General features: G+C 39.2%; 2 protein-coding genes across 6 annotated transcripts in view; both read right to left on the bottom strand.

Moving 5' to 3' along the window:
• Positions 1-6,206: 6,206 nt before the first annotated feature.
• On the bottom strand, positions 6,207-18,991 carry LOC111216602 (lysosomal alpha-glucosidase-like). 5 transcript variants are annotated; one of them, XM_022738171.1, is made up of 21 exons: positions 18,954-18,991; positions 17,683-17,806; positions 16,019-16,576; positions 14,996-15,141; positions 14,713-14,878; positions 14,328-14,424; positions 13,821-13,940; positions 12,920-13,038; positions 12,707-12,838; positions 12,503-12,613; positions 11,963-12,076; positions 11,753-11,837; positions 11,534-11,651; positions 11,286-11,419; positions 10,263-10,414; positions 9,947-10,095; positions 9,675-9,816; positions 9,457-9,555; positions 8,690-8,854; positions 7,656-7,802; positions 6,207-6,756 (listed from the first exon to the last, which is right to left on the bottom strand). In XM_022738171.1, the coding sequence occupies exons 2-21, from the start codon at positions 17,773-17,775 to the stop codon at positions 6,694-6,696; spliced, it is 2,910 nt and encodes a 969-aa protein (XP_022593892.1). In that variant the 5' UTR covers positions 17,776-17,806; positions 18,954-18,991; the 3' UTR covers positions 6,207-6,693. The 5 variants fall into 5 exon arrangements, with proteins under 5 accessions (XP_022593892.1, XP_022593895.1, XP_022593891.1 ...); XM_022738174.1 differs by having other exon boundaries at positions 16,019-16,570; positions 18,859-18,984; XM_022738170.1 differs by having other exon boundaries at positions 18,859-18,984.
• An 889-nt stretch (positions 18,992-19,880) lies between these two features.
• The window catches only part of LOC111216526 (zinc finger protein 728-like), a 12,490-nt gene continuing 10,244 nt past the window's right edge, over positions 19,881-22,126 (bottom strand). The window contains exons 9-10 of the mRNA XM_022738053.1: positions 21,857-21,985; positions 19,881-21,416 (exon numbers count right to left, since the gene is read on the bottom strand). Coding sequence (XP_022593774.1) covers positions 20,716-21,416; positions 21,857-21,985 — 830 coding nt within the window. The 3' untranslated portion in view covers positions 19,881-20,715. The remainder of the gene's footprint in view (positions 21,417-21,856; positions 21,986-22,126) is intronic.

Here is a 22,126-nt window from a genome sequence, read left to right on the forward strand (position 1 = left end):
AGTTTCAGATGATTATACATTAATTAAAACATGATTATGGATATTTTAGTCCCACACATATTATATTAAATCTTTCACACTGCTCCTTTAACCCCTGAAAAGGTTTTTCATTTGTTTTTTTCATATTCAATCATTTTCAATTAATTGTCTTCCAAGTTATTGTAGGTGTTTAATATAAATTACATTCATGTTGAATGGGTTCAGTAAACATGTAAGCATCAAGCAAAATTTCATGGTATTTGGTCAAAAGGCGGCACCACAGCAATGTGATGCATTTAAATTGTCACAACTCATGTCACTTCAAAGTCGCACTAATCAATATTTTACATTGACAGTGGGTCAAATGTCATGTGTAATCACTTGTAGTGGCAAATTCTGACCTCAGCCCTATTTTAGTGTCTTTCAGCTCTTTGTTTCTGATTCAACATGATTTCATTAATCATGATGTTGACATCCTTTGCATAAACTTGTACTTAGATTGTTGTGACAGTGACGTTTCTAACCACATATTACTCCATATCATTTCCTCTCTATGTCATGAGGTCAAACTACTTCTTTCTACAAGTTTTCATGTTTTGGCACCATCAGACGTTACTTGTCTGCGAGATGCAGGCTGTACATTCTGGCTGGAAAAACTTACACCATCAGTGATGAATTAAAGCTTCAGACCATGGGTGTGAGTGTGTAAGCTGGGGAAATGTACTGGACTTCTCACCAAAACTGGATTCTGTGATGAGCAGACAATGATTAGGAGTCTTTGCACATCAGAAACACAAGCATAAGCATAAGCACTGTGTTATCTGAAGCAGAAGCAAAAGAGACGAGTGCAAACAGGAAAGTAAAAGTAAGAAAAGTAAATCTGATAAGGGTAGATGTTGGGCTGGTTGGGGAAAACCAAGCTCAAATCACTGTAGGTTTACAATCCAAATACTGTAGGTCAGAGAGTGAAACACCGACCGAACAACAAGAGGAATCCTCAATAAAGACTTTAAAAGTTTGTTGAAAGATCCAGTTTTATTGCAAAGGGAGAATGGTTTCTGCTTCCAAATAAACAATTATCATGTATTCACATTTTTTTCTGCATTTCAGTGGCAATATTTGTAAATGAAAATGGAAGAATTCCTTAAAATGTATTTTATTGCTGCTGCAGTGACATTGCCTAAATGTATCGCCATGCTAGCGTGGCTTTACGGACGGTGATGTGGGTCTGAAGTATCTCAAAAACTAGAGGATGGATTCAGATGAGACACTCATGGTCTCCACAGGGTGAATCCCAATAACTTGACTTTTCCTCTGGCACCATCATCAGGTCAAATTATATGAGTCCAATATACTTTGGTTCTGGGCAAATGCCTGCAAAACTAATGACAATCACACCAACCTCAGATATGTTAGCATGCTAACGAGCTAAACTGCAACGGTGAACAGGGTAAATATTTCACCTCGTGTCAGCATGTTAGCGTGGTGATAGCATTTAGCTCAGAGCACTGCTGTGCTTGAGTACGGCCTTACAGACAGAGACACTAAAATGGCTGGAGAGTCTTGTTTGTTGATGAATGCTGAGTCAAGCAAAGCAAATCCAAACTTTTTACTTATTAAACAGCTCGGAGAATCATCCGTGTATGATTACATGAGTTGCTCATTTGTGAAATCTAACTCTTATCACACAGTGAAACCCATAATCGAAGTCAGAACTCACCCAAAAAATCATTTAACTTCACAAAACTGGTGGACTGAAGAGAAGTTGGGAGCACGCACACACACACACACACACACACACACACACACACTTAAAAGGGCTGTAGCGTGCTGTGCTCTTTTTGTCAGTCCCACAGCACTAACTCAAGTGTTAAAGAAAACCTCGGGACAGAAAAGGAAAGCATGAATCGAACAAAGAAGCTGCTTTTAGCCCTTTTATGGCTCCCTAGACCGTCTTGCACAATAACCATTTGTAAAACATGATTGAATGTTACTTTATTTTAAAACATCAAATTGGTACTTTATTATACAAAAATAACAGACTTTTGTGTTTGTTTTGTGCAGCTTTCTGTATGAAATATGCAACATGAACATGACTAAACATGTCAAAACAGGCAACCTCAGAAAGCCCAGACTGAAACACTATCTGGCAATAATGGGTTTTTTCTCAGTTATGTGTAAACCATGGCGGTAAATCCCTTTTCTTTTTTTTTTGCCTATGAAAATCTGTTTTAGTTTTTCCCTAAATGTTCCCTAAAATTCCCTGAAAGTCCTGTGAAGTCCTGCGCTTCCTCCCTCTCTCCACATGCTGACACCCCCCACGTACAAATACTTAATCCTCCCAAATCCAGACAGGAAATGCCCTCGTCAGTAGAGCAGAATGCTTTTGACAGACCCCTGCTGTTCTTTCTCTTTCTGCCCCCCCCACCCCCCCACCCACTGAATGATATATGTGCCCTACACAAACTGCCATCTGGAAACAGTTAGCCTGTGAACGTTTGCACAGAGCCAAAAAAACATGTCTATCATGAGTTCATCAGTAGTGGAGGATAATTCAAGCCTGCTATCACAGGGGGAATATGGGACATGTTGTTTGCTTTCACTTTCAGGGGCTGATGTGTGTGTGTGTCTTCATGCGTTTGTATGTGTGTGTGGGTGTGTGTGTGTGTAAGACAATCAAATACTTGTTTAGTTTCATGACTCATGAGATCCAGTCTAAGTCTTGGCTCTGTGTCACTGCTTCTTTCACAGTTTACTTCGTGTTTTCTGGTTAGTTACTATGGAGAGCTGCACATACAATTAATTCAGTTAATTTTGAAGAGACCAACTGATGCAGCTCAGTCCTCAGACGACCCGCGTATCTTAATGACAGACATCCTGAGATTCTCCCATCTACTTACAAATGGGTTTTTTTTTTTTTTTAAATGTTGGAGACTTGAAGACCCCGGTCAGGAAATAGAAAAAACACAGTCAGAAAGAGGCCGCACATGGACAGAAAGATAAAGGTTACACTTCTCACATAGAGGAAAGTAGAGGAGGTGATAAGAAAGACCAGCTCAAATGCCTGATGCTGTGAAGACAACAGGAAGAGGGAAAAAAAACACAAATAAATAATAAAACATAATTTTTATATTATTATTATAAATATATGTATATGTCTGTTTGTATGTTTTAGTTTGAGCCAACTCACACCAGGAGTTCAACCTTTTTTATGACTCCGAGAGTAACTGTAGAAAAATAGATAAGATAAACGTTAACAACAGATTGTGCCGTTTCTTAGTCCACAAAGGTTGTAATTCATTGTACAACACCTGGCAACTAAAGAGAGGACAACCATAGTGAAACATTACAGTAAAACTGTCCATAGATTAACCTCAAACTTGGTAGCTCCAGCACTACAGACCTGTTGTTGATTAGAGGGATACTTTGATCAGACTTGGAGAGGAAGGGAAAACCATTTGTTTTTCACATTTCTCCCCCAAATTTTCTCCTGTGGGGTTGAACCCAACATCATCTTCTGCCTTTCAGCAATTTAAACTGATGAATATGCAAAGTCTTGCATAAAATCCTTTGTTGCCATGAGGGGAATTACACACTCATCTGTTATGAGAAACGATACCAACAAGGATCACAGCATTGAGAAACTGTGTCCTCTAGTGGCGCATGTTCTTCAATACTTCAGGTTCATGATCCAAATGCAGGCGAGATCAAAATAAAATTTATTCAAATATAATCTATTGATCACATCAGGGCTCAAAACATGACATTGTACATTTGTAACAAAAAAAAACAAACATGAAATTTCTTTACCTTGAATTTTAAGACATTAATTCACCAAATTTCCTTTCATTGTCGTGTTGCTGCTGTAGAAGATTTCTACTGTCATTTTAAATGAGGTGTGCTGAGATAAAAAAAACACCCAGTGACACCCTTGTAGTTTTCACGTTGTTCATATAACTACATTTAAGCAATTACACAAAAGTTAAAACACAATGCTTCATGATAAAACACTGCAAACTGTTAGTGTCACAATTTCAGTTACATCAACACAAATGACAGTAAAATATACGTCGTCTTTTCATGCGTAAAAAAAAAAAATGTTTTGGGGTTTTGCGTAGTTTACTTCACAACACACATGCACTGATGATTCCTTGAACAAATGATTCTTCAAAGTTGCATAAGGTGCAGAGACCCATCAATTCTGATTTCCACAGCATTAAGGTCAAATTTAGGCAGAATGAAAGTGACTGAGCATAAAAACTTCACTCAACCAGCTCATGAAACGCGTCTGGCTTTAGCTTTTGGTTGCCGTCTGCCTTCAGAGGCATCACAGTATGTCTACAGAAGACTTGTGGCTGCTTCATTATAACTTTACAGTTAAAGCCATCTTCAGGCAGAGCAGTACTACAATCTTGGAAAGGAACAAACCCAGAAACGCTCAAAAACGCACAAACAGGAATCATAAGGCACCTGTATCTACCTTTACAATGCTGCAACACTAATTAGTGCAAAAATGGGCTGTAAACAGCATTAAAGCACATACTGTTGATTACATCATGGACTACAGTCAGACTCCTGTCACATTCTCAGGAAGGTAATTATCCTCTCATTTATTGCACATCATCTTTCTGCTGATGAGATTTTTTTTTTTNATTCATTGTACAACACCTGGCAACTAAAGAGAGGACAACCATAGTGAAACATTACAGTAAAACTGTCCATAGATTAACCTCAAACTTGGTAGCTCCAGCACTACAGACCTGTTGTTGATTAGAGGGATACTTTGATCAGACTTGGAGAGGAAGGGAAAACCATTTGTTTTTCACATTTCTCCCCCAAATTTTCTCCTGTGGGGTTGAACCCAACATCATCTTCTGCCTTTCAGCAATTTAAACTGATGAATATGCAAAGTCTTGCATAAAATCCTTTGTTGCCATGAGGGGAATTACACACTCATCTGTTATGAGAAACGATACCAACAAGGATCACAGCATTGAGAAACTGTGTCCTCTAGTGGCGCATGTTCTTCAATACTTCAGGTTCATGATCCAAATGCAGGCGAGATCAAAATAAAATTTATTCAAATATAATCTATTGATCACATCAGGGCTCAAAACATGACATTGTACATTTGTAACAAAAAAAAACAAACATGAAATTTCTTTACCTTGAATTTTAAGACATTAATTCACCAAATTTCCTTTCATTGTCGTGTTGCTGCTGTAGAAGATTTCTACTGTCATTTTAAATGAGGTGTGCTGAGATAAAAAAAACACCCAGCGACACCCTTGTAGTTTTCACGTTGTTCATATAACTACATTTAAGCAATTACACAAAAGTTAAAACACAATGCTTCATGATAAAACACTGCAAACTGTTAGTGTCACAATTTCAGTTACATCAACACAAATGACAGTAAAATATACGTCGTCTTTTCATGCGTAAAAAAAAAAATGTTTTGGGGTTTTGCGTAGTTTACTTCACAACACACATGCACTGATGATTCCTTGAACAAATGATTCTTCAAAGTTGCATAAGGTGCAGAGACCCATCAATTCTGATTTCCACAGCATTAAGGTCAAATTTAGGCAGAATGAAAGTGACTGAGCATAAAAACTTCACTCAACCAGCTCATGAAACGCGTCTGGCTTTAGCTTTTGGTTGCCGTCTGCCTTCAGAGGCATCACAGTATGTCTACAGAAGACTTGTGGCTGCTTCATTATAACTTTACAGTTAAAGCCATCTTCAGGCAGAGCAGTACTACAATCTTGGAAAGGAACAAACCCAGAAACGCTCAAAAACGCACAAACAGGAATCATAAGGCACCTGTATCTACCTTTACAATGCTGCAACACTAATTAGTGCAAAAATGGGCTGTAAACAGCATTAAAGCACATACTGTTGATTACATCATGGACTACAGTCAGACTCCTGTCACATTCTCAGGAAGGTAATTATCCTCTCATTTATTGCACATCATCTTTCTGCTGATGAGATTTTTTTTTTTATTCAAACGGAGCTAAAAATAAAGTTAAAGTACTAAAGGCAAAGCTGAGCTTTTTGTTTCAGTCAGATGACACTTCAGCTAAAAATAATACATGTCCACACATATTTAAAGCAGTGTCTAAACTACTGTAGGTCAGTGGTTTCATGTCGTTGTTTCTTAAGCTTTTGTCCATTTGAAGTGTGCAAAGCATCTTTGAGACAATGTTGCGCTATAAATAAGACTAACACTCACTTCAGCGTTCTTACACTTTGTCTTATCCGTCCGACAAATGGGCAGCTTTGTTTTGGCTCTGTGCTCAAGCACATTAGACCTGAACTGAAGTACAACACTCAATACAGATGTGAACTATATTAGAGAGAAATTTAAGAGCTGCAGAGAGTTTTGGTTTTTGATAACCTCCAGTGGTTTAACTTCTCAGCTTGCTGCAGTGATGTACAGGTGTACTCCAGGATCAGTGTGGCTCGTTGTCAGTACACTGTAACATCACTGTCTTGTTTGAGGTGCAACAGGAAACAGTCCGGTGTTAAGTTACTCTTTAAAGTTTAAAATCAGCACTTGAATCTCACAATTGTTATTCCCATCCAATGTTCTGGATTAAAGAGCCAAAACAATGAAAAACCATCACTGTCCTCACACTTAAATATGTGTCTGCTTGTGACTTCAACAGTCAACAACAAGTAAAACCAATCATGAAAACATCAGAGTCATTACATCCAGCTGATGGTGAAGTTCTGACTGAGGTTGAGACCGAGATCTGCAACTGTTAACACCTGCAGAGGGAGAACGGAGAACAAAGGTCATTCAGTCGGGTAAACTAAAGGCCTACACTATGAAAAACAGGACGACAACACGACTGCACGAGTCATATGCTACACAAGAGATATCACAGGGGACATCTCTTTAATATCTTGAAGTGGGTCACTGGGTCTTCTTTTAATTAATTAATCAAATGTGTTTTAAAAATCACCCTGCTAGAAGGGTTCAGCAAGTAACTACGTACACTGAAGTACAATTTTGAGGGTACTACTTGCTACTTTATACTTCGACTTGTTGACGTTTCAGAGTGAGATGTGAAACCTAACTTCTACCTAACCTCATTTCAGTTACTTTTCAGATAAAGATTTTAAATAAAAAAAACATATGATCATGTTATAAAATAGGTTGAATTGTTTTAGATTAAATACCATAAAAATATATTAGCATTTAAAATTAGCTCCACTCAGACCAACTACAACATTAAAGTACTATTTATTTATATGTTAGTGTGTCAACAATAATGATCCAGTCATTCAACAATATAATACTAGCGTGGACCATTCTGTATGAAAAACTGTGAACGCAAGACTTTTACTTTTGCAGTATTTGTATAGCCTGGTATTGCTACTTTGACTCATGACAGCTGAAGCCACATGTGTATAGGTTTTGGTTACACAATTAAATACTGTTGTTGTAAAATGTAGAAGTAAAACTAACAACATCATCTGTATTTTATGTTTAATCAGATGTAAGACAATTGTGGAGCATGTGATCCGCCACTTCTGCCACTTAATTTTAGTGGCTAAATCCACCTACGGAAACTGCGTGACCTCCAAGTGATTCAGCATGAATAACAAGCACAACTACGGTTTCCCATTTTCTGTCTCTCCCCCCCCCCCACCTCTTGGCTCACCTGGTTGGCTCTGTAGGTGAACACTGCATCTTGGGAGTTCACAAACACTCTGCTTGGCTTCTCCTTCACGCCGTAGAAGGAGGCCGACTCCACAGTGATGTATGTGGCCTCCACGTTGTTATGGAGCACCTGGGACGTCATCACGTTCTACAAAATAAGACGATGGATGTCAGATCACATGGCAGCACATGTTTAAATGAATATTATGTCAAAAATAAACCTTCGAGCCCCGTCCTGTTTCACATTTCCAGGTTCATTTAATTACGTTTCTTACTTCTTGAGGTCAAACGTAAACAATGTGATGTGATAAGAATTCATGCAGTGCAGCAGCATTGCTGTTTAAAAGATTAAAGATCCCTTCCAGGTTTGTTTGAAGACATATAAATATACATTGCTTTAGATTATAATTTGTGGCTCCTTTTTCCACAAAAAAATTCAATTACCTGATTAAAACTTTTTTTAATTACATTTACTCCATCACTGTTATTAAATAGAGTCCAGACTTTATGAATATGCAAATATTATCAGGATTTTGGGAGACTTCTGCTACTGCACTGAAAAGTTCATTTTCAGTTTATGTGCACTGGAGTTTCAAATTTCCACGTCACACTTACTTACATATGTATTATATATGTACACAGGAATATGATTCCTGAGCAGAGCTCCCTTCAGCAGCTGAATGTGAAAACAGCTGTCAAGTGTCAAACTCATACATCATTCTGCAGAGTGAGGCTCAAACATACAGCTATAAAAATAAAAAACCTAGAGATATATTCGACCTCCGCCTGCTGTGTTTAAGTAACTCTCACTTTCTGACCTAACATTTCCTCTCTTTATCTCCACACATCACCCACAGCTGAATCAGACATGTTCAGACACAGTTTAAGCAGGTTGTCAAAAGGCATTCTGGGAAATGTGGGTAATCATAAATCTGACAAAGCAGGCTGGAATGAGGCAATGAGAGATACCAAAGGTCGTTTTTTTTTTTTTTCTTCTTCTTTTCTTTTAAGGCAAAACTAAACGAGTGTGAGCACCTGAGCGACGCTGAAGATGATGTAGGCGTAATGGTCGCTCTCGTACGTGTCGATGCTCTCTCCGTCGTCCCAGAACAAGTCTCCACTGGCTGAACCATCGTCAGAGAGAGAAGAGACCAGGTGGAGCGGCTGACCGCTGCTCACCCACAGGGTCAGGTTGGGCGCCTGTACACACGAATTGAAAGAGAAAAACAAACCATACATTATAAACTGCTCCCAGGTCAGATTCACAGAACCCCAACATCAGGTTTAAGAAATATTTTTGTATCTTTAGAAAAATCATGTACATTTGATGTGTGTGTGTGTTTTTAGGTTTTAGCCAGATCACTTAGAACAACTTAAAGGGTCAGCTCACCCACAATACAAATTATCCAATTATCTCTAGTTCTTATAAACCATGCAGACAAATTTGCTTGTATGTGCATTAACTGTCATGTAAATGTCATGTTGAAAATATAATACATATAACATACAACATTTTGCCAGCAACAAAGTCCTGGTAACTCTGGATAATATATATATATATATATATATATATATATAAATAACCAAACCTAAACTGTCTTTATAGCTCGATACCACTCTGAGTAAGAGAGAAAGTGTTTGTGTATTTGTGCTGAACTGACCATTTCACCTGATATGCTGCACATGTTCTGCACACACGTCTCTCTATTGTCAAGTTTGGTAAACACATTTTAAATCATCCAAAAAAAAAAAAAAAAAAGAACTTGAAAATGTGAAAGTGAAACAAAGATCCTTTTGTATACCTGTGTTGGTGTAACAGATCCTTCACGCAAATGCAGGTTGATCTTATCTAGAGGTGCATGGAGTTGAAGCTCTTCACCCTTACTGCGCACAGAGTCACCCTGGGAGGAAGAGGAACACACATGGGCATATTACTTCACTCTTTACTCCATTTCATTCCACACTCAAACAGCATAATGAGTCTGTGTGTGCCAGGCTGAATGCTGAGTATGGCTCTTACCGTGTAGTAGTCATACCACAGTCCCTCGGGGAAGTAACCGTCCACAGAATCCACTCCAGGATCTAACACTGGTGTCACCAACAAATTCTTCCCCCACAGGAACTGTTTGTCAATCCCGTAGGTTCTTACATCTTTTGGAAACCTGTTGAGAACATACAGGAATCATACAGTTAGGCAAAGCTCAAAATGTCAAGTCAAAAATAAGAATTTAAATGTATAAGAAAGTAGAAAAAAAACAAAAATACAAGGTTGTGTTTTTAAGCTCTACTTACTCGAACATCAGCGGTCGGGCAACAGTGTGTCCGTGCACATGTGCGTGATGAAAGAGAGTGTAGAGGACAGGGAAGAGAGAGTAACGCAGCAGCAGAGCCTGTTTCATGGCTGTACGAGCCAGAGGGCTGAAAGCTGTGGGATCCTGAGGCTGCAAACACGTTTCAAAGTCAGACAGTGTCAGAAAAAAGTCACATTTCTAAAAGGAGACAGGGATAAACTACAGCACTCCAAATATGTCTTAAATTGGTATTACACAGCAGTATTTTTCCCATGGAGCTCTAAGATGAGGTTGGAGCAGTGATGTTAAAGTATTACCTTCATGTCGATGGCGTTGTGGTTGCGTGTAAAGGGATAAAAAGCTCCGACCTGCGTCCAGCGGACACACAGCTCCTCCTGCGGCTCCTCACTGAAGCCGCAGATGTCTGCTCCCACCAGCGGGATGCCCAGAAGGTTAAAGGTCAACATACCTGAAGGACAGAAGGAGAGAGGTGGAAAATCTGAGATATAAAACCGACGTCAAACTATTCCATTGGTAATTTCAGACACAATTTTCTTAAAAATCTAAAGTAGTACAAAGTGTGTACAGATGAAAGTTTAAGTGCCACATGGAGCCATAATACAGAGTTTAAGCATCACACAACCTTCAAATTAGCAAATTAGCCATTCACAACAACAAAAATGCGTCATAAATGTACTAAAAACTGCTGACAAATCTGCATTTGCTGAACAATCTGGCAAAAATATGGCAATCACTTAAAGCCGCATTCATTTACTTTGACCACTTGGAGGCGGAAGAGGACCACAACAAACTGTCAGACAAACTGCACTGACATGTTACCAATTTAGAGCTGAAGTTGTTATGGCTAACATGTTAGCAACATTAGCATTCACTTGGTGTCATATTTTCATTTTGTCATCCACCACGCAGCTCTAAGTCTGTTTCACAGCTTCTGGGGAAAATATCCAGCTAACTTCAACTTTCTTCTGGTGAAAATACTTCGTCACCTGTTTTACTTTACAAATAGTGACTTCACTGTTAATATAAAAATGATAAATGGAGCTTCAGGAAAAAGAAAAAAACATGCATGGATTGTTGATTTAGATTACATCTGTTTTAAATGTCTGGATAAACACCAGAAGAGAAAAATTATTATAACAGAAAAGCAGAAATTACAATTATATGTGTGTGAGCAAGTTGGATATGGTTTTTGTGCACACCACCAAACTTCTGTTTTGTTCAGATATTGATAAGAAGTTGACAAAGTTTAATCTTGAAACGCAGCAGACAATAATATACTCAGAGGAAAAGGAATAATTGAAGTGTCTGTGTGATCGTACCTGCTATAGAGGTGTAAAGGTCTTTCCATTGGCTCCTGTTGTCTCCCAGCCAGTGGCCAGAGTACATCCCCTGACTGGGGAAGGTGGAGCGAGAGATCACAAAAGGTCTCTTTGCCACGATCCGCATCAGAGCGCTGGACAAGGGGACGGAGAGGAAGAAGATTTAGAGGACAGGAACAAGATTTAAGGAAGCAGAGGTGTGTGTGTGTGTGTGTGTGTGTGTGTGTGTGTACTTCAGTTGTCCTGACCTGGCAGAGGCTTTAGCTTCCATGAGTCCGTACAGGCTGTGCATATTATAGTGTATGGACTGCTTCTGCTGTGCAGTGGCACACACTGTTTTGGCTCTCAGCAAACCTCCTAGTATACCTGCAAGGTAAAAGACACAATTAGAATTTCTGACAATCATATAAGTGCATCTTTCTGTTATGTTTGTTGTGTGAGTTGTGCTTGAGATCTGTGTCTCCCACCAGGTGTATAAGGAGGATTTTCAAGACTGTTTGATGGACAGCCGTTAGTGGATCCATCCAGGAAATTAGACGGTTCATTCATGTCCTAATAATGGTGAGACAAAGGTCATGGAGAGGAAACGCTGAGAACCACTACAGCAATGCCATTTAAGTCAGGGTCAACGGTTTCTTTTTTTTTCCCCCACTGATCTCTCCCATTCTCATACTTACAATCCATAATCCATCAAATGGCACTTTGTCATGGAACCTCTTCAGGTTGTCGTACCACCACTCATGTGTTGCGTCATCAGAGAAATCCGGATAAGCCGTCAGACCAGGCCACACCTGGAGTAAAGGATGGGGAATTTTTATTTATCACTCAAGCTAAATGTTTCCTTCTGAAAACGAAAGACAACGGAGAGAGTAGAAACCAAACACACAGAACAGATTTGAAGGAGTATGGAGACAATGTCTGGGCATGTTTTATATCACATCACATCAGTGATGGGTTTGTAAACAGTAGCAGTGATACTTCTCACCTATATGTCAACATGACACAGTGTAGGACTTGCCACTACCATTTAATCTATGTTTCTGTCCCTTGCTCCTGATATCTAAATATTGTGAATACATTGTGAATGATGGGTTTTGTATGTCATCTTTTAAACCGTCTTATGTCTTTTAAACAGTATTTTGCAAAATGTAATTAAAATATTAAATAAGAAGAAGAATTTGTGATCAGCCAATGTAGTGTGATGATTCATGTCTCACCTTCCCAATGAGTGTTTTTCCTTCAGCATCCCTAATAAAAACGTCTCTCTTCAGTCCTTCATCGAACGGCCTGTATGATCCCTCTGGCTGAGTACTGCTGATACCCGGGTCCTGCAGGTTGAGAAACAACAGTCACACACACACACACACACATGAACACAGGCCACATCAGACAAAAAACACAAAGTACAAACTCCTGTGTACCAGGATCATGACATAGCGCTGGTCATGAGCGTGCAGGTCCTTGACCAGGTCAGGCAGCGTCGCGAACTTTGTCGAGTCAAAAGTGAAGTCCATAAATTGGTCCATGTAGTCGATGTCATTCCACTGGACATCCTGCAAAAAGAATGACACAATAAATAATCAAATAATAGACAAATGTACAAACATTCAAACAATCTGCTGTGCCCACTTTACCTGTGGTATCCCATAATTCCTCATGTTCTTGACAATTTCCCAGGTAGAATCACTGGTGTTGTAACCCCAGCGACAGAGATGGTATCCTAAAGCCCAGTAGATGGGCATCGCAGGGTATCCTACCACAAGATAGAGTGATGAGGAGAGAAAGGAGTGTGAGTGAAAGCAGGGGAGGATGTTATCAAAAGAAAAATGGAGGAACTTAGAGCGACAGAGGTGAATCCGTAGGACTGAGGTGTATACAAAACAACATGACACATGACACAAATCTTCTGTAATGTGCAGCTATTCACAAAATTACTACTTAAAGAATAAATCTGGCATTATTCCACACTTTTGTTATCATCAACAAATCCCAAACAAAGATTAAAACAAACTGGATCCAACACAAACATCACAACAAAGTTTTCACACTTGGCTGAGGTGGAAAAGTTGGTTTATCGATAAAAAGCAAAATGCAACAAAGTGCAATGGAAACGGACTTAGTGAATTAATCACGACTCCTATAGATGTAAATATTCAAAAACAATTCAATATATAGTTTCATTTCAAAATAAACTAAATAATTTCCTCTTCAAGCAGCTGGGCTCCATGCTGTAGTGTTGTGACTCAAACAAGAGGAAATAATCATTTGTGGGGACTGTTTTTAGCTGCTGATTAATACTCATTTGATGCTTTGGGGGAATTTTGCAGCAGCAGGACTGTGTCTGTTGGTTCGCATGAAAATAAACTAATGTGGACGATCTCTCAGTCTCTCTCGATCTCGATCTCAAGTTACAGCTGCAGTGTAATTCTACAATAACCTTATAATGTATGAGACAGGTATATGATGTGTAAGAAAATACATCAGACTCATATATTTTACACGTCGACACGCCCATAATCCCAGTCTCCTACTAACCTATGACGTCCACATACTGCTCAATAACTGAACCAGGATCAGGACCAAGGAAAACGTAAAAGTCAAGGATTCCACCAATAGTACGCCAGGTGAGGGCCGGGGCCGGCTGGAGGACCACATCTGACCAAACACATGAAACATCGATTATTTATAGGAAAATCATACTGAGCAAGATCAGACGAGATCTGCATTAAAACATTAAAGCTGATTTTCATCATTCTCTAGATGATGACATGATGACCTTTCAGTTAGCAGCGCTCAGTATTACTATTAGGAAATACAACATGACACTGGAAAGTTCCTATTTATTGTTGTAGACACTGAAATCACACTGAACAAGGTCATCACAGGAGAGTCTGTTAGGGACTTCTGCGTTTATATAACTGCTGACTGTTGTCAGCTGTTGTCACAAGAAAGAGTTGTGAAATCTACCAACTGTGAGCATCAGAAAGCGCCAGTGGGTATTATTGCATGACTAGGAAGTATGAGGGCGCTGAGCGGACTGACCCATTGCGTTGCTGTTCAGCAGGAAGAAGCCGTGTGCGTTCCCTCCTTCCTCCATTGCCAGGTAAAATGGATGAGCTCCGTACAGGTTTGTCTGTTCCTACAGTTCAGAGAGAAACAAGAATATTACTTCGGTGGCTATTTCTCCAAAATCATAATCAAACTTGAATCAAACAATCACTGATGCCCCGGAATAAATAAATAAAGTCCTTTGTCCAAACTGAGGTTTTGTGTTTTCCTGAGGTTTATACGTCCATTTCTAGCGAGCAAACAATGAAATCATGGCTCCTGCCGCCTCTCTTCCTCTGGTAGAAAAAACACAGACCCACCCAGGTGGGTCATATCTACTGTATAAACAGAGCAGTGACAATATCAGGAGCTTCCATACCATGGGAGGCACATCCCTGGCCCACATGGTGAGTGTGTTCCAGTGGACATCATGCAGAAAGGTGGAGCGATGTTCCCCCAGGCCATAGATGAACTGACTGGACAGGGAGGTGGAGAACTGGAGGAACTGATCCGCATAGAAGAGAGGAGCCTCTGTGGTGTTCAGACTAACAAGGAACCATTGAAGAGGGACATAGTATTAATACCCCAACATGGTCATTTTCTCAACTGACTTTCTGGTATACAACATCTGTGTAAGTGTAGCCAGCTCATGTCAGACTTACAGCACAGCTCCTGTAGAGCTTCTCTTCACGATGAGACCAAATGGCTCTTTTGAAAGCTCTACTATGTACTCTGGACTTTCTGCCTTCTTGGTGGCGGTGGGGACAGAGATTGGGACTTCAAACCTTGAGTTAGAAGGGTCCGTAATCTAAAATGAGATACATTAGACAAACAAACAGTTTGTATTTGAGTAACATACCAAAGAATCTGCGGCATTATGGAATAAAAACTTAACCAAAGTTTATGACAGTCCCTTTGAACCTGCTTGGTTTAATTAAAATATTGGCACAGACCTTGTTGACCTATTAACTGCTTTGAATGTGAACTGTGTTGTTTGCTAACATGTATAATTGGGGGTTAATGAGATTGCTCACAAGGTTTGTTCATTTCTTAAACATCTGTGACATGTATGGTTTAGGTCTGGAGGCCTGTGTTTGTACGGTTTTTCGTGGCATTGGTAAGTCAGTTCACCATATTATAACTTTATGAATTTATCATGGGAAGTGTTTCAGGAAACACATCCAGCAGACAAAGAGCAACATCACCATTTCTTTGAGGTTGTGTTTCTGGACACCTGATGAAAGTATTTTCAATATTCACTCAGTCTTTCAGCTCATATAACTGTAACCTTCTGCACCAGCTAAAAGTCTTAAAACACAGCACACAGCTGAGGGGAACAGCTGTCAGGGGTCAGGGGTTCTTTACTAAGAGTGACGCCTTTTGCATTATACATATTCCTTTGATTCACAGTTAATATAAGAATATTGATTTAGTGCAGCTTCAACTTTAAAATGTACCAGGAACCCAGGAAGCACTTTCTCATGCAAGGAAAGCTGTTATCCAAAATTACATCAAAGCATTTTAGTGTAAAAAAGTTGCTGTGAAATCATAAACAGAACCTTCCTTAAATACCTGCTAGATCATTTATGATGCTTCAAGTCCTCTGCAGAGATAAAAAGAGTAAAGTTCTTCTACACAAACGGAAACTGCATGCTGTATGACTAATGTGGGCATCCTCCACTCACCCTGACACGTAGCCGTGTGTCTGTCTCATGACGTATCTCCACCTCTAGAGTGAGGATGTCTGCTGGGTAATAGGTCTTCACCTCTCTCACGAGCGTACCTTTTTGTCCCAGGGATGTGTCGTTTATTGACACGAGCGAGTAGGAAGGGAAATCCGGAGGATAGAAACACCAGGGGATACCATTTCTCCCTGATGGGCGGGCGGCAGGGGAGGGGGAAGCAGGGATAAAGCAACAGTTCCTCGCCTCACATAAGTCTTTGGTCACGACCACTCCTCTTTCAGGGTAGCAATCAAACCTCCACGCCTCTGGAATTAAACTGCAAGCCTGACGACGTGAGGCAGACACAGTGTCGTTTACTTCTGTTTGCGGCGTTTGTGCCGTGGCCGGTGGCGGGGGTCTATGTGGCTGTTGGTTGGACGAACCGTGCAGCCAGAACATGGTGCCCAGTAGCCAGCCTCCACAGAGGAGCAGCAACAGGCAGCCAATAACCAGGAGGCCTGTGGTGACGGAGCATGAGGGCATCCGTGGAAGCAAGGAGGCCTCCTCTGGCTCCTGCAACTTTAAACACAGCAAGGAAATCAAATAAGCAACACACCAAAGTAGTCACTGTGCATTCTAATTAGTTAATTAGCTTTTTATCTATCCATCTCACATGGGATTACAAGACATAGCTACATCAAGAAATAATAACGGCCATCTTCCAGTAACACATACACGAACCAAAAAATACACACTACCAAATAACATACACTCAATGGCTACTTAATTAGGTACTTAATTAAAATATAATGCAATCCAATTAAAAGTTCCACTATAAAGTCTACCTTTATCAAGAAAATTAATTGATTTTTGATTAACATTGTCAGAAAGGGATTAATTTAATTATATGTCAATAAATGAGGTCTCTGTTAAACTGGACTAAATTAGATTTTACGGGTGTATGTAATAAAGTGACCTCAGCACTGTATGTACATTTAAGTGAAAAGGTTCATATAAACTGAGTGCCTGGTCGCCGAAGAAATAAAAATAAAATCTTAAAAAACTCAAATTTTACACTAATAAAGACTCCTGTAAATGTTTTGTATGTAACAGCCAACTCAGAACAGAACAGAATCAAACTCATTTTCTTCTTCCAAACTGAAAAACCATCCAGCGTCAATAGTGAGTGGAACAAGACCAAACCCTCAGCTGGGAACATAAAGATCTTTGCCTCTTGAATAAGTTAAAAATACATTTTAAATAAAAAAAAAAAAAAGGACCATAGCCATGGTTACGTTTATCTTATTCAACTATCAAAGCTACAATGAGGGAAAGGTTGTTATTATCAGGAGAGTCCCAGATTGGCAGCACTGACAGAGAGTTACAGACTAACAACATAAAAAACAGGTTCAGACTTACAATAATGCCAATGTAATGTCAGCAATTAAACTGGCAATAAAGTGACACCGTACAAACAGCCTGAGAGCTGTATAAAACCATAACTACAATAAAACAAACAATAAAATAATGAGACAAACACATCTAGATTGTGAAATATCCCAAAACATTGGCAGATAGGGGAAAGAGCATGAAGTTTCTACAGCAATGATTTGAATTCACACAGAGAGAGATCAATCCTTTGCAGTTTTAAGACAAACTGCAGAAGGTTCAAGGCTTGAACTCACTGAAACTTCTTGTTGGACAGTTCGAGGCTCCTCCGACAACACAGCATTGGAAAACTGAACATCTTCAGGGTTCAGGCGCTTGTATGAAACCATCCTGACAGTGTGTGCTTGTCAAAGTAAGAGACTGAACACATGTAAGAGAGATAGAGAAACAGAGACAGTGGGACAAAGGTCAGTACAGTGACAAATGTGAGTTCCGGCTGTTCGGAGTTGGTTGGAGAAGTGTCTGCACAAGACAAGGTGTAGTGATCAGTTTCTCTGATTTGATAGTTGATTTAATTGGAAAGCAGAGGATCTGAGTCAAGAGCAGTGATGGAAGAAGTATTCAGATCCTTTAGTTAAGTAAAAGCAGAAATACTCCATTACAAGTTACAATCCTGCATTCAAAATGTTACTGAAGTAACAGTACAAAAGTATAATCGGAAAAATGTACTAAAAGTATCAAAAGTAAAAGTAGTCATTATGTGAAAATATTTATTTCATAGAATTGTATTATTAATGATGCATTGTATTATACATTATTATAATAATACATTACATTCCACCACGAAACAATTAAGAGCACATTATGGTGACGAAAGACATAGAAACACATAGATCACATAGAAAAAAAGATACCATAGATGTGCAATTACACAGCTATTTGTCAATTAAATATCTTAAATAACAGATGAATATTGAGATCATGCTGCAGTAAGTTTAGGTCTTATTTAAGTCTTATAAATTACGGTTATAAATATGAAATTAACGTGATCTTGACTGGGTGACGGTATTTTTCAAACACAACTCTCTAGCTACATGTCAGGTTTTTACCATCTTAGGTTGAGGTGTTATGAACGCTGACATGAAGTTTCTGCACATTTTGGCCACAGGACATGATGTTGTGGCTAACTTCAGCTAGCCCCTGCGTAGAAAATCATGTAAATGTCAAAGTTCACCTAGGAAACATTGGACCGCTTAGTTACTGGAGTTAATCAACGGACTGGATGACTTCACCTGGGGAATTTTGGTCATGAGAAAACAAGGACTAGTCGGCCGGGACCGACGGACTGTTTTCTGTACGTTACTGTTGCAAAATAACGTTTATTAGCGTTAGCTACAGTTAGCAGCACCGTTAATGTGAGCTAATGTTAGCCACCCATAGCTGACACGGGCGTTTACATCAACATTACTCACCTGTATGAGCTTTGAACTTTACACGCACAAAAATATAGTAATTTTTAATTTTAAATGAATGCTACGTTGGCGAAGTAATTCGTAACGTTGATAACCTTAACTGTCTGGACGGTGTGGGTCTGTTTATCTCCATGTCACATTCGAAGAGCCTCGTAATTTCTAAAACTTCCGTTTGAAGATGTCGGATTCACGATCTGTAAACTAAACTCAAGATGTCATTGTCGAGATCTTATGTGATAATGTCAACGACGGTAAAGTATATAAGGATGATTAATTCATGGTTGGTTACATTTTTTTGACTAAAAAAGTGAGGAGTATGTTTCTTTGTAATGGTGCTGCCTTCAGGACCAGCTCTGGGTTTTTTTTAAAACCTGTAAATTACACAGCCAACCTGGACCTGTGTGCTGCGCCAATGCAGGTTCAACAAGAGAGGTGCAGGATTTAACAATAAAGGTGTTCTTAATAAGATAATGGTTACCACCTGTAAATGTGCTTTGAATTATAATAGTTTTTGTCTGAGAACATATAGTTGTCGATTTTGAAATTTTTCTCACCTGACAGACTTTAATCCTACTTTAAAACACATTAAAGATACCCTGTGGTTCAAGAATTTAAATAGATGTTTCCTCAATATTGGTTTAAAGTGTTGTATAAAATAAAAAATATACAGTATATTAATATATTCCTGGCACATGCTGTTTTATGTATGGTATATGACACACATCTCCTTTTGCCTTTAACTACAATATACATTGGTTTTCCTTTTCCACATACCAAGAATTTGTTTGTTCCAAAATATAAAATATGTATATGTATATTTTTATATATTTTATATGTATATATATGTTTTTGAAAATTTTTAAGAGTCAACCATTGATGCCTCTTAATAGTGTAAACCACAAAAATATTTTTTAATTATTTAAATATGACTTTTTGCATATTGTATTTGTACCTCTCGTACATTAACTCCAGCAGATATAACTCCTCAGGCAAAATTTAGTACTTTTACTTTTATTGTTCAGTATAACATGTCCCATACAATTAGACAGAGGCAGCACTGGGCAAAATTTACCATCTACATGGCTTCAAATTTTTGCCTTTTGTATCGTAGCCTTTAATTCACAATGGTTTCTTGGCCTTAAAGAGCTGTTTAAACCAGGTGAACCTGAATCATGATTTGGTTCTTGAATAACTACTGTACAAAACAGAGATAAAAATTTATCACCACTAAGGCAAAATGGTTTTGGCAAACACCTGATGTAACCTCATGTTCCCATGGTTTTGTTACTGGGTACATTTCCCAAAGAATGAATTCCAGTTTCACCTGATTCCTGGACTGCTCATTGGCCACCGTAACATCTGATACAAAAACATAATTACTCTTCAATCCAATTTCCACATACACAATTAGTTGGAATGGAAAATACTGCATGGACACAGTGAAATCACAAACCTTAAATGACTCATTTGCACTACCTTAAATACTATGATTTTCCAATGAAACTAACATAGTGATAAACGAGCAAATACGACCTCTAAAATTTATCGTCTCAACAGTTTCCAAGATTTTACAAAAGTTGCGTTTGTAGCAAATATTTGTTTTGTCATTTTGTTTGAAACTGTGTTGAAAGTCGCTGAACATCAACTGGTTTGTGTGATTGTGTGTTAATTTGCACGTTTCCGGGAGATAAATATCTTAGTTGTAATACTTTTTGGGTGAACCACCACATAAAGGTTTAATAACGGTCTATTCACAGAGGTAGTCACTTACGTCTCTTTCAGTTCACGTTCTACTGCCTAAAATCTTGTACTGTTATAGCACTACTGGCACATACCTGTGTGGTTTATATAAATACATTATAAGATGTTTTTGTCTGTTATACACATATTAATTGGAGAGTTATCGTCACTCTGTGAGAATTCATCATTCTTCACATTGAAGGCAGACTCCTCCTCAGTCTGTATCAGCTCATGTTTTCGTTTGTGGAGCCTCAGGCTTTGTGAGCGGCTGAATCCTCTCCCGCAGATGTCGCAGCCGTACGGCCTTTCTCCTGTGTGAAGCCTGAAATGGTTCTTGAGGCTTGAAGCTCGTGTGAAACTCTTTTCACACTCTGGACAGTCAAACTTCTCCCCAAAGTGGATTTTCTCGTGTTCCCTCAAGCGTCCGGACTGGTTGAAGCTCCTGTCACACACGGAGCAGTGGTAGGGCCTCTCTCCTGTGTGAGTGAGCCGGTGTCTGTTCATGGCCCCCGAGTGGGCAAAGCTCTTCCCGCAGTCCGGGCAGGAGAACGGTTTCTCTCCTGTGTGGACTTTCTGGTGACCTTTGAGTTGACCTTTCTGGGTGAACTGCTTCCCACACAGACTGCATTGATAAGGTTTCTCTCCCGAGTGAATTCGCATGTGGATTTGCAGCGCAGACATCTTGTGACAGTCTCTTCCACAGAGCCCACAGCAGTAAGAGCTCTTTGTGAGATTGTTGTTAAACTCTTCCTGCACTGGCGATAATGGAGGACTGTCTTTTTCACTGTCAGCAACACAATCAGGATCCTCTACAGTCACTGGAAACAAAAATGGGGAGGGTTGAAACATGCTATTTAGCAACACTGAACAAAATAAACAACTAATGTGAACATTTTCACTTGTTAAAACATTGTTATTTACGGAATACAACATGGTGTAGGATTGACAGGAACCTTCAGCCTCTCATGTTGTGTTTTAGCATTAGCCTCCAGACGATGAGCCTACATAAGTTCATGCTTAAAGAAAATAAATGCAAGCTGCACTAAAAGTCTCACCCCACTTGTGTAAGGAACCTTCCTCCCATCTTAACTGTTCACAGCAACATTATTTATTTCACACAGCTGTTCAAAATTCCTCTTTATGGGTACAATTCAGTATTCCCTCAGAAGCATGGGCCTCAATTATCAGGACTTTGTGGGATTATCATTATCTTTAATGTGTTGAGTGACATCTGCACACTGTCAAGTAATTTACTTACTGTTGACAGGTTCCTCTTCTTCCTCCTTCACTGTAATCCTAATTTCTGTGTTGCTTTCCTGCTGCAGCTCTTCACTTTCCTCTGACATGGTGCAATCCTCACCCCTGGACGCCTGGTCAAGAGCTTCTTCTAGTGGGGAAAACCACTCGTCACAGTTAAATCATCATCAAAGGCATTCATGTTTCTTTTAAAACACACACACACACATATATATATATATATATATATACAAGAAGGAAATTTGGAATCTTATTATGTTTATGTACCACA

The sequence above is a fragment of the Seriola dumerili genome, unplaced genomic scaffold, assembly GCF_002260705.1.
Source record: "Seriola dumerili isolate Sdu_G_001 unplaced genomic scaffold, Sdu_1.0 BDQW01000035.1, whole genome shotgun sequence".
Taxonomy (NCBI): domain Eukaryota; kingdom Metazoa; phylum Chordata; class Actinopteri; order Carangiformes; family Carangidae; genus Seriola; species Seriola dumerili.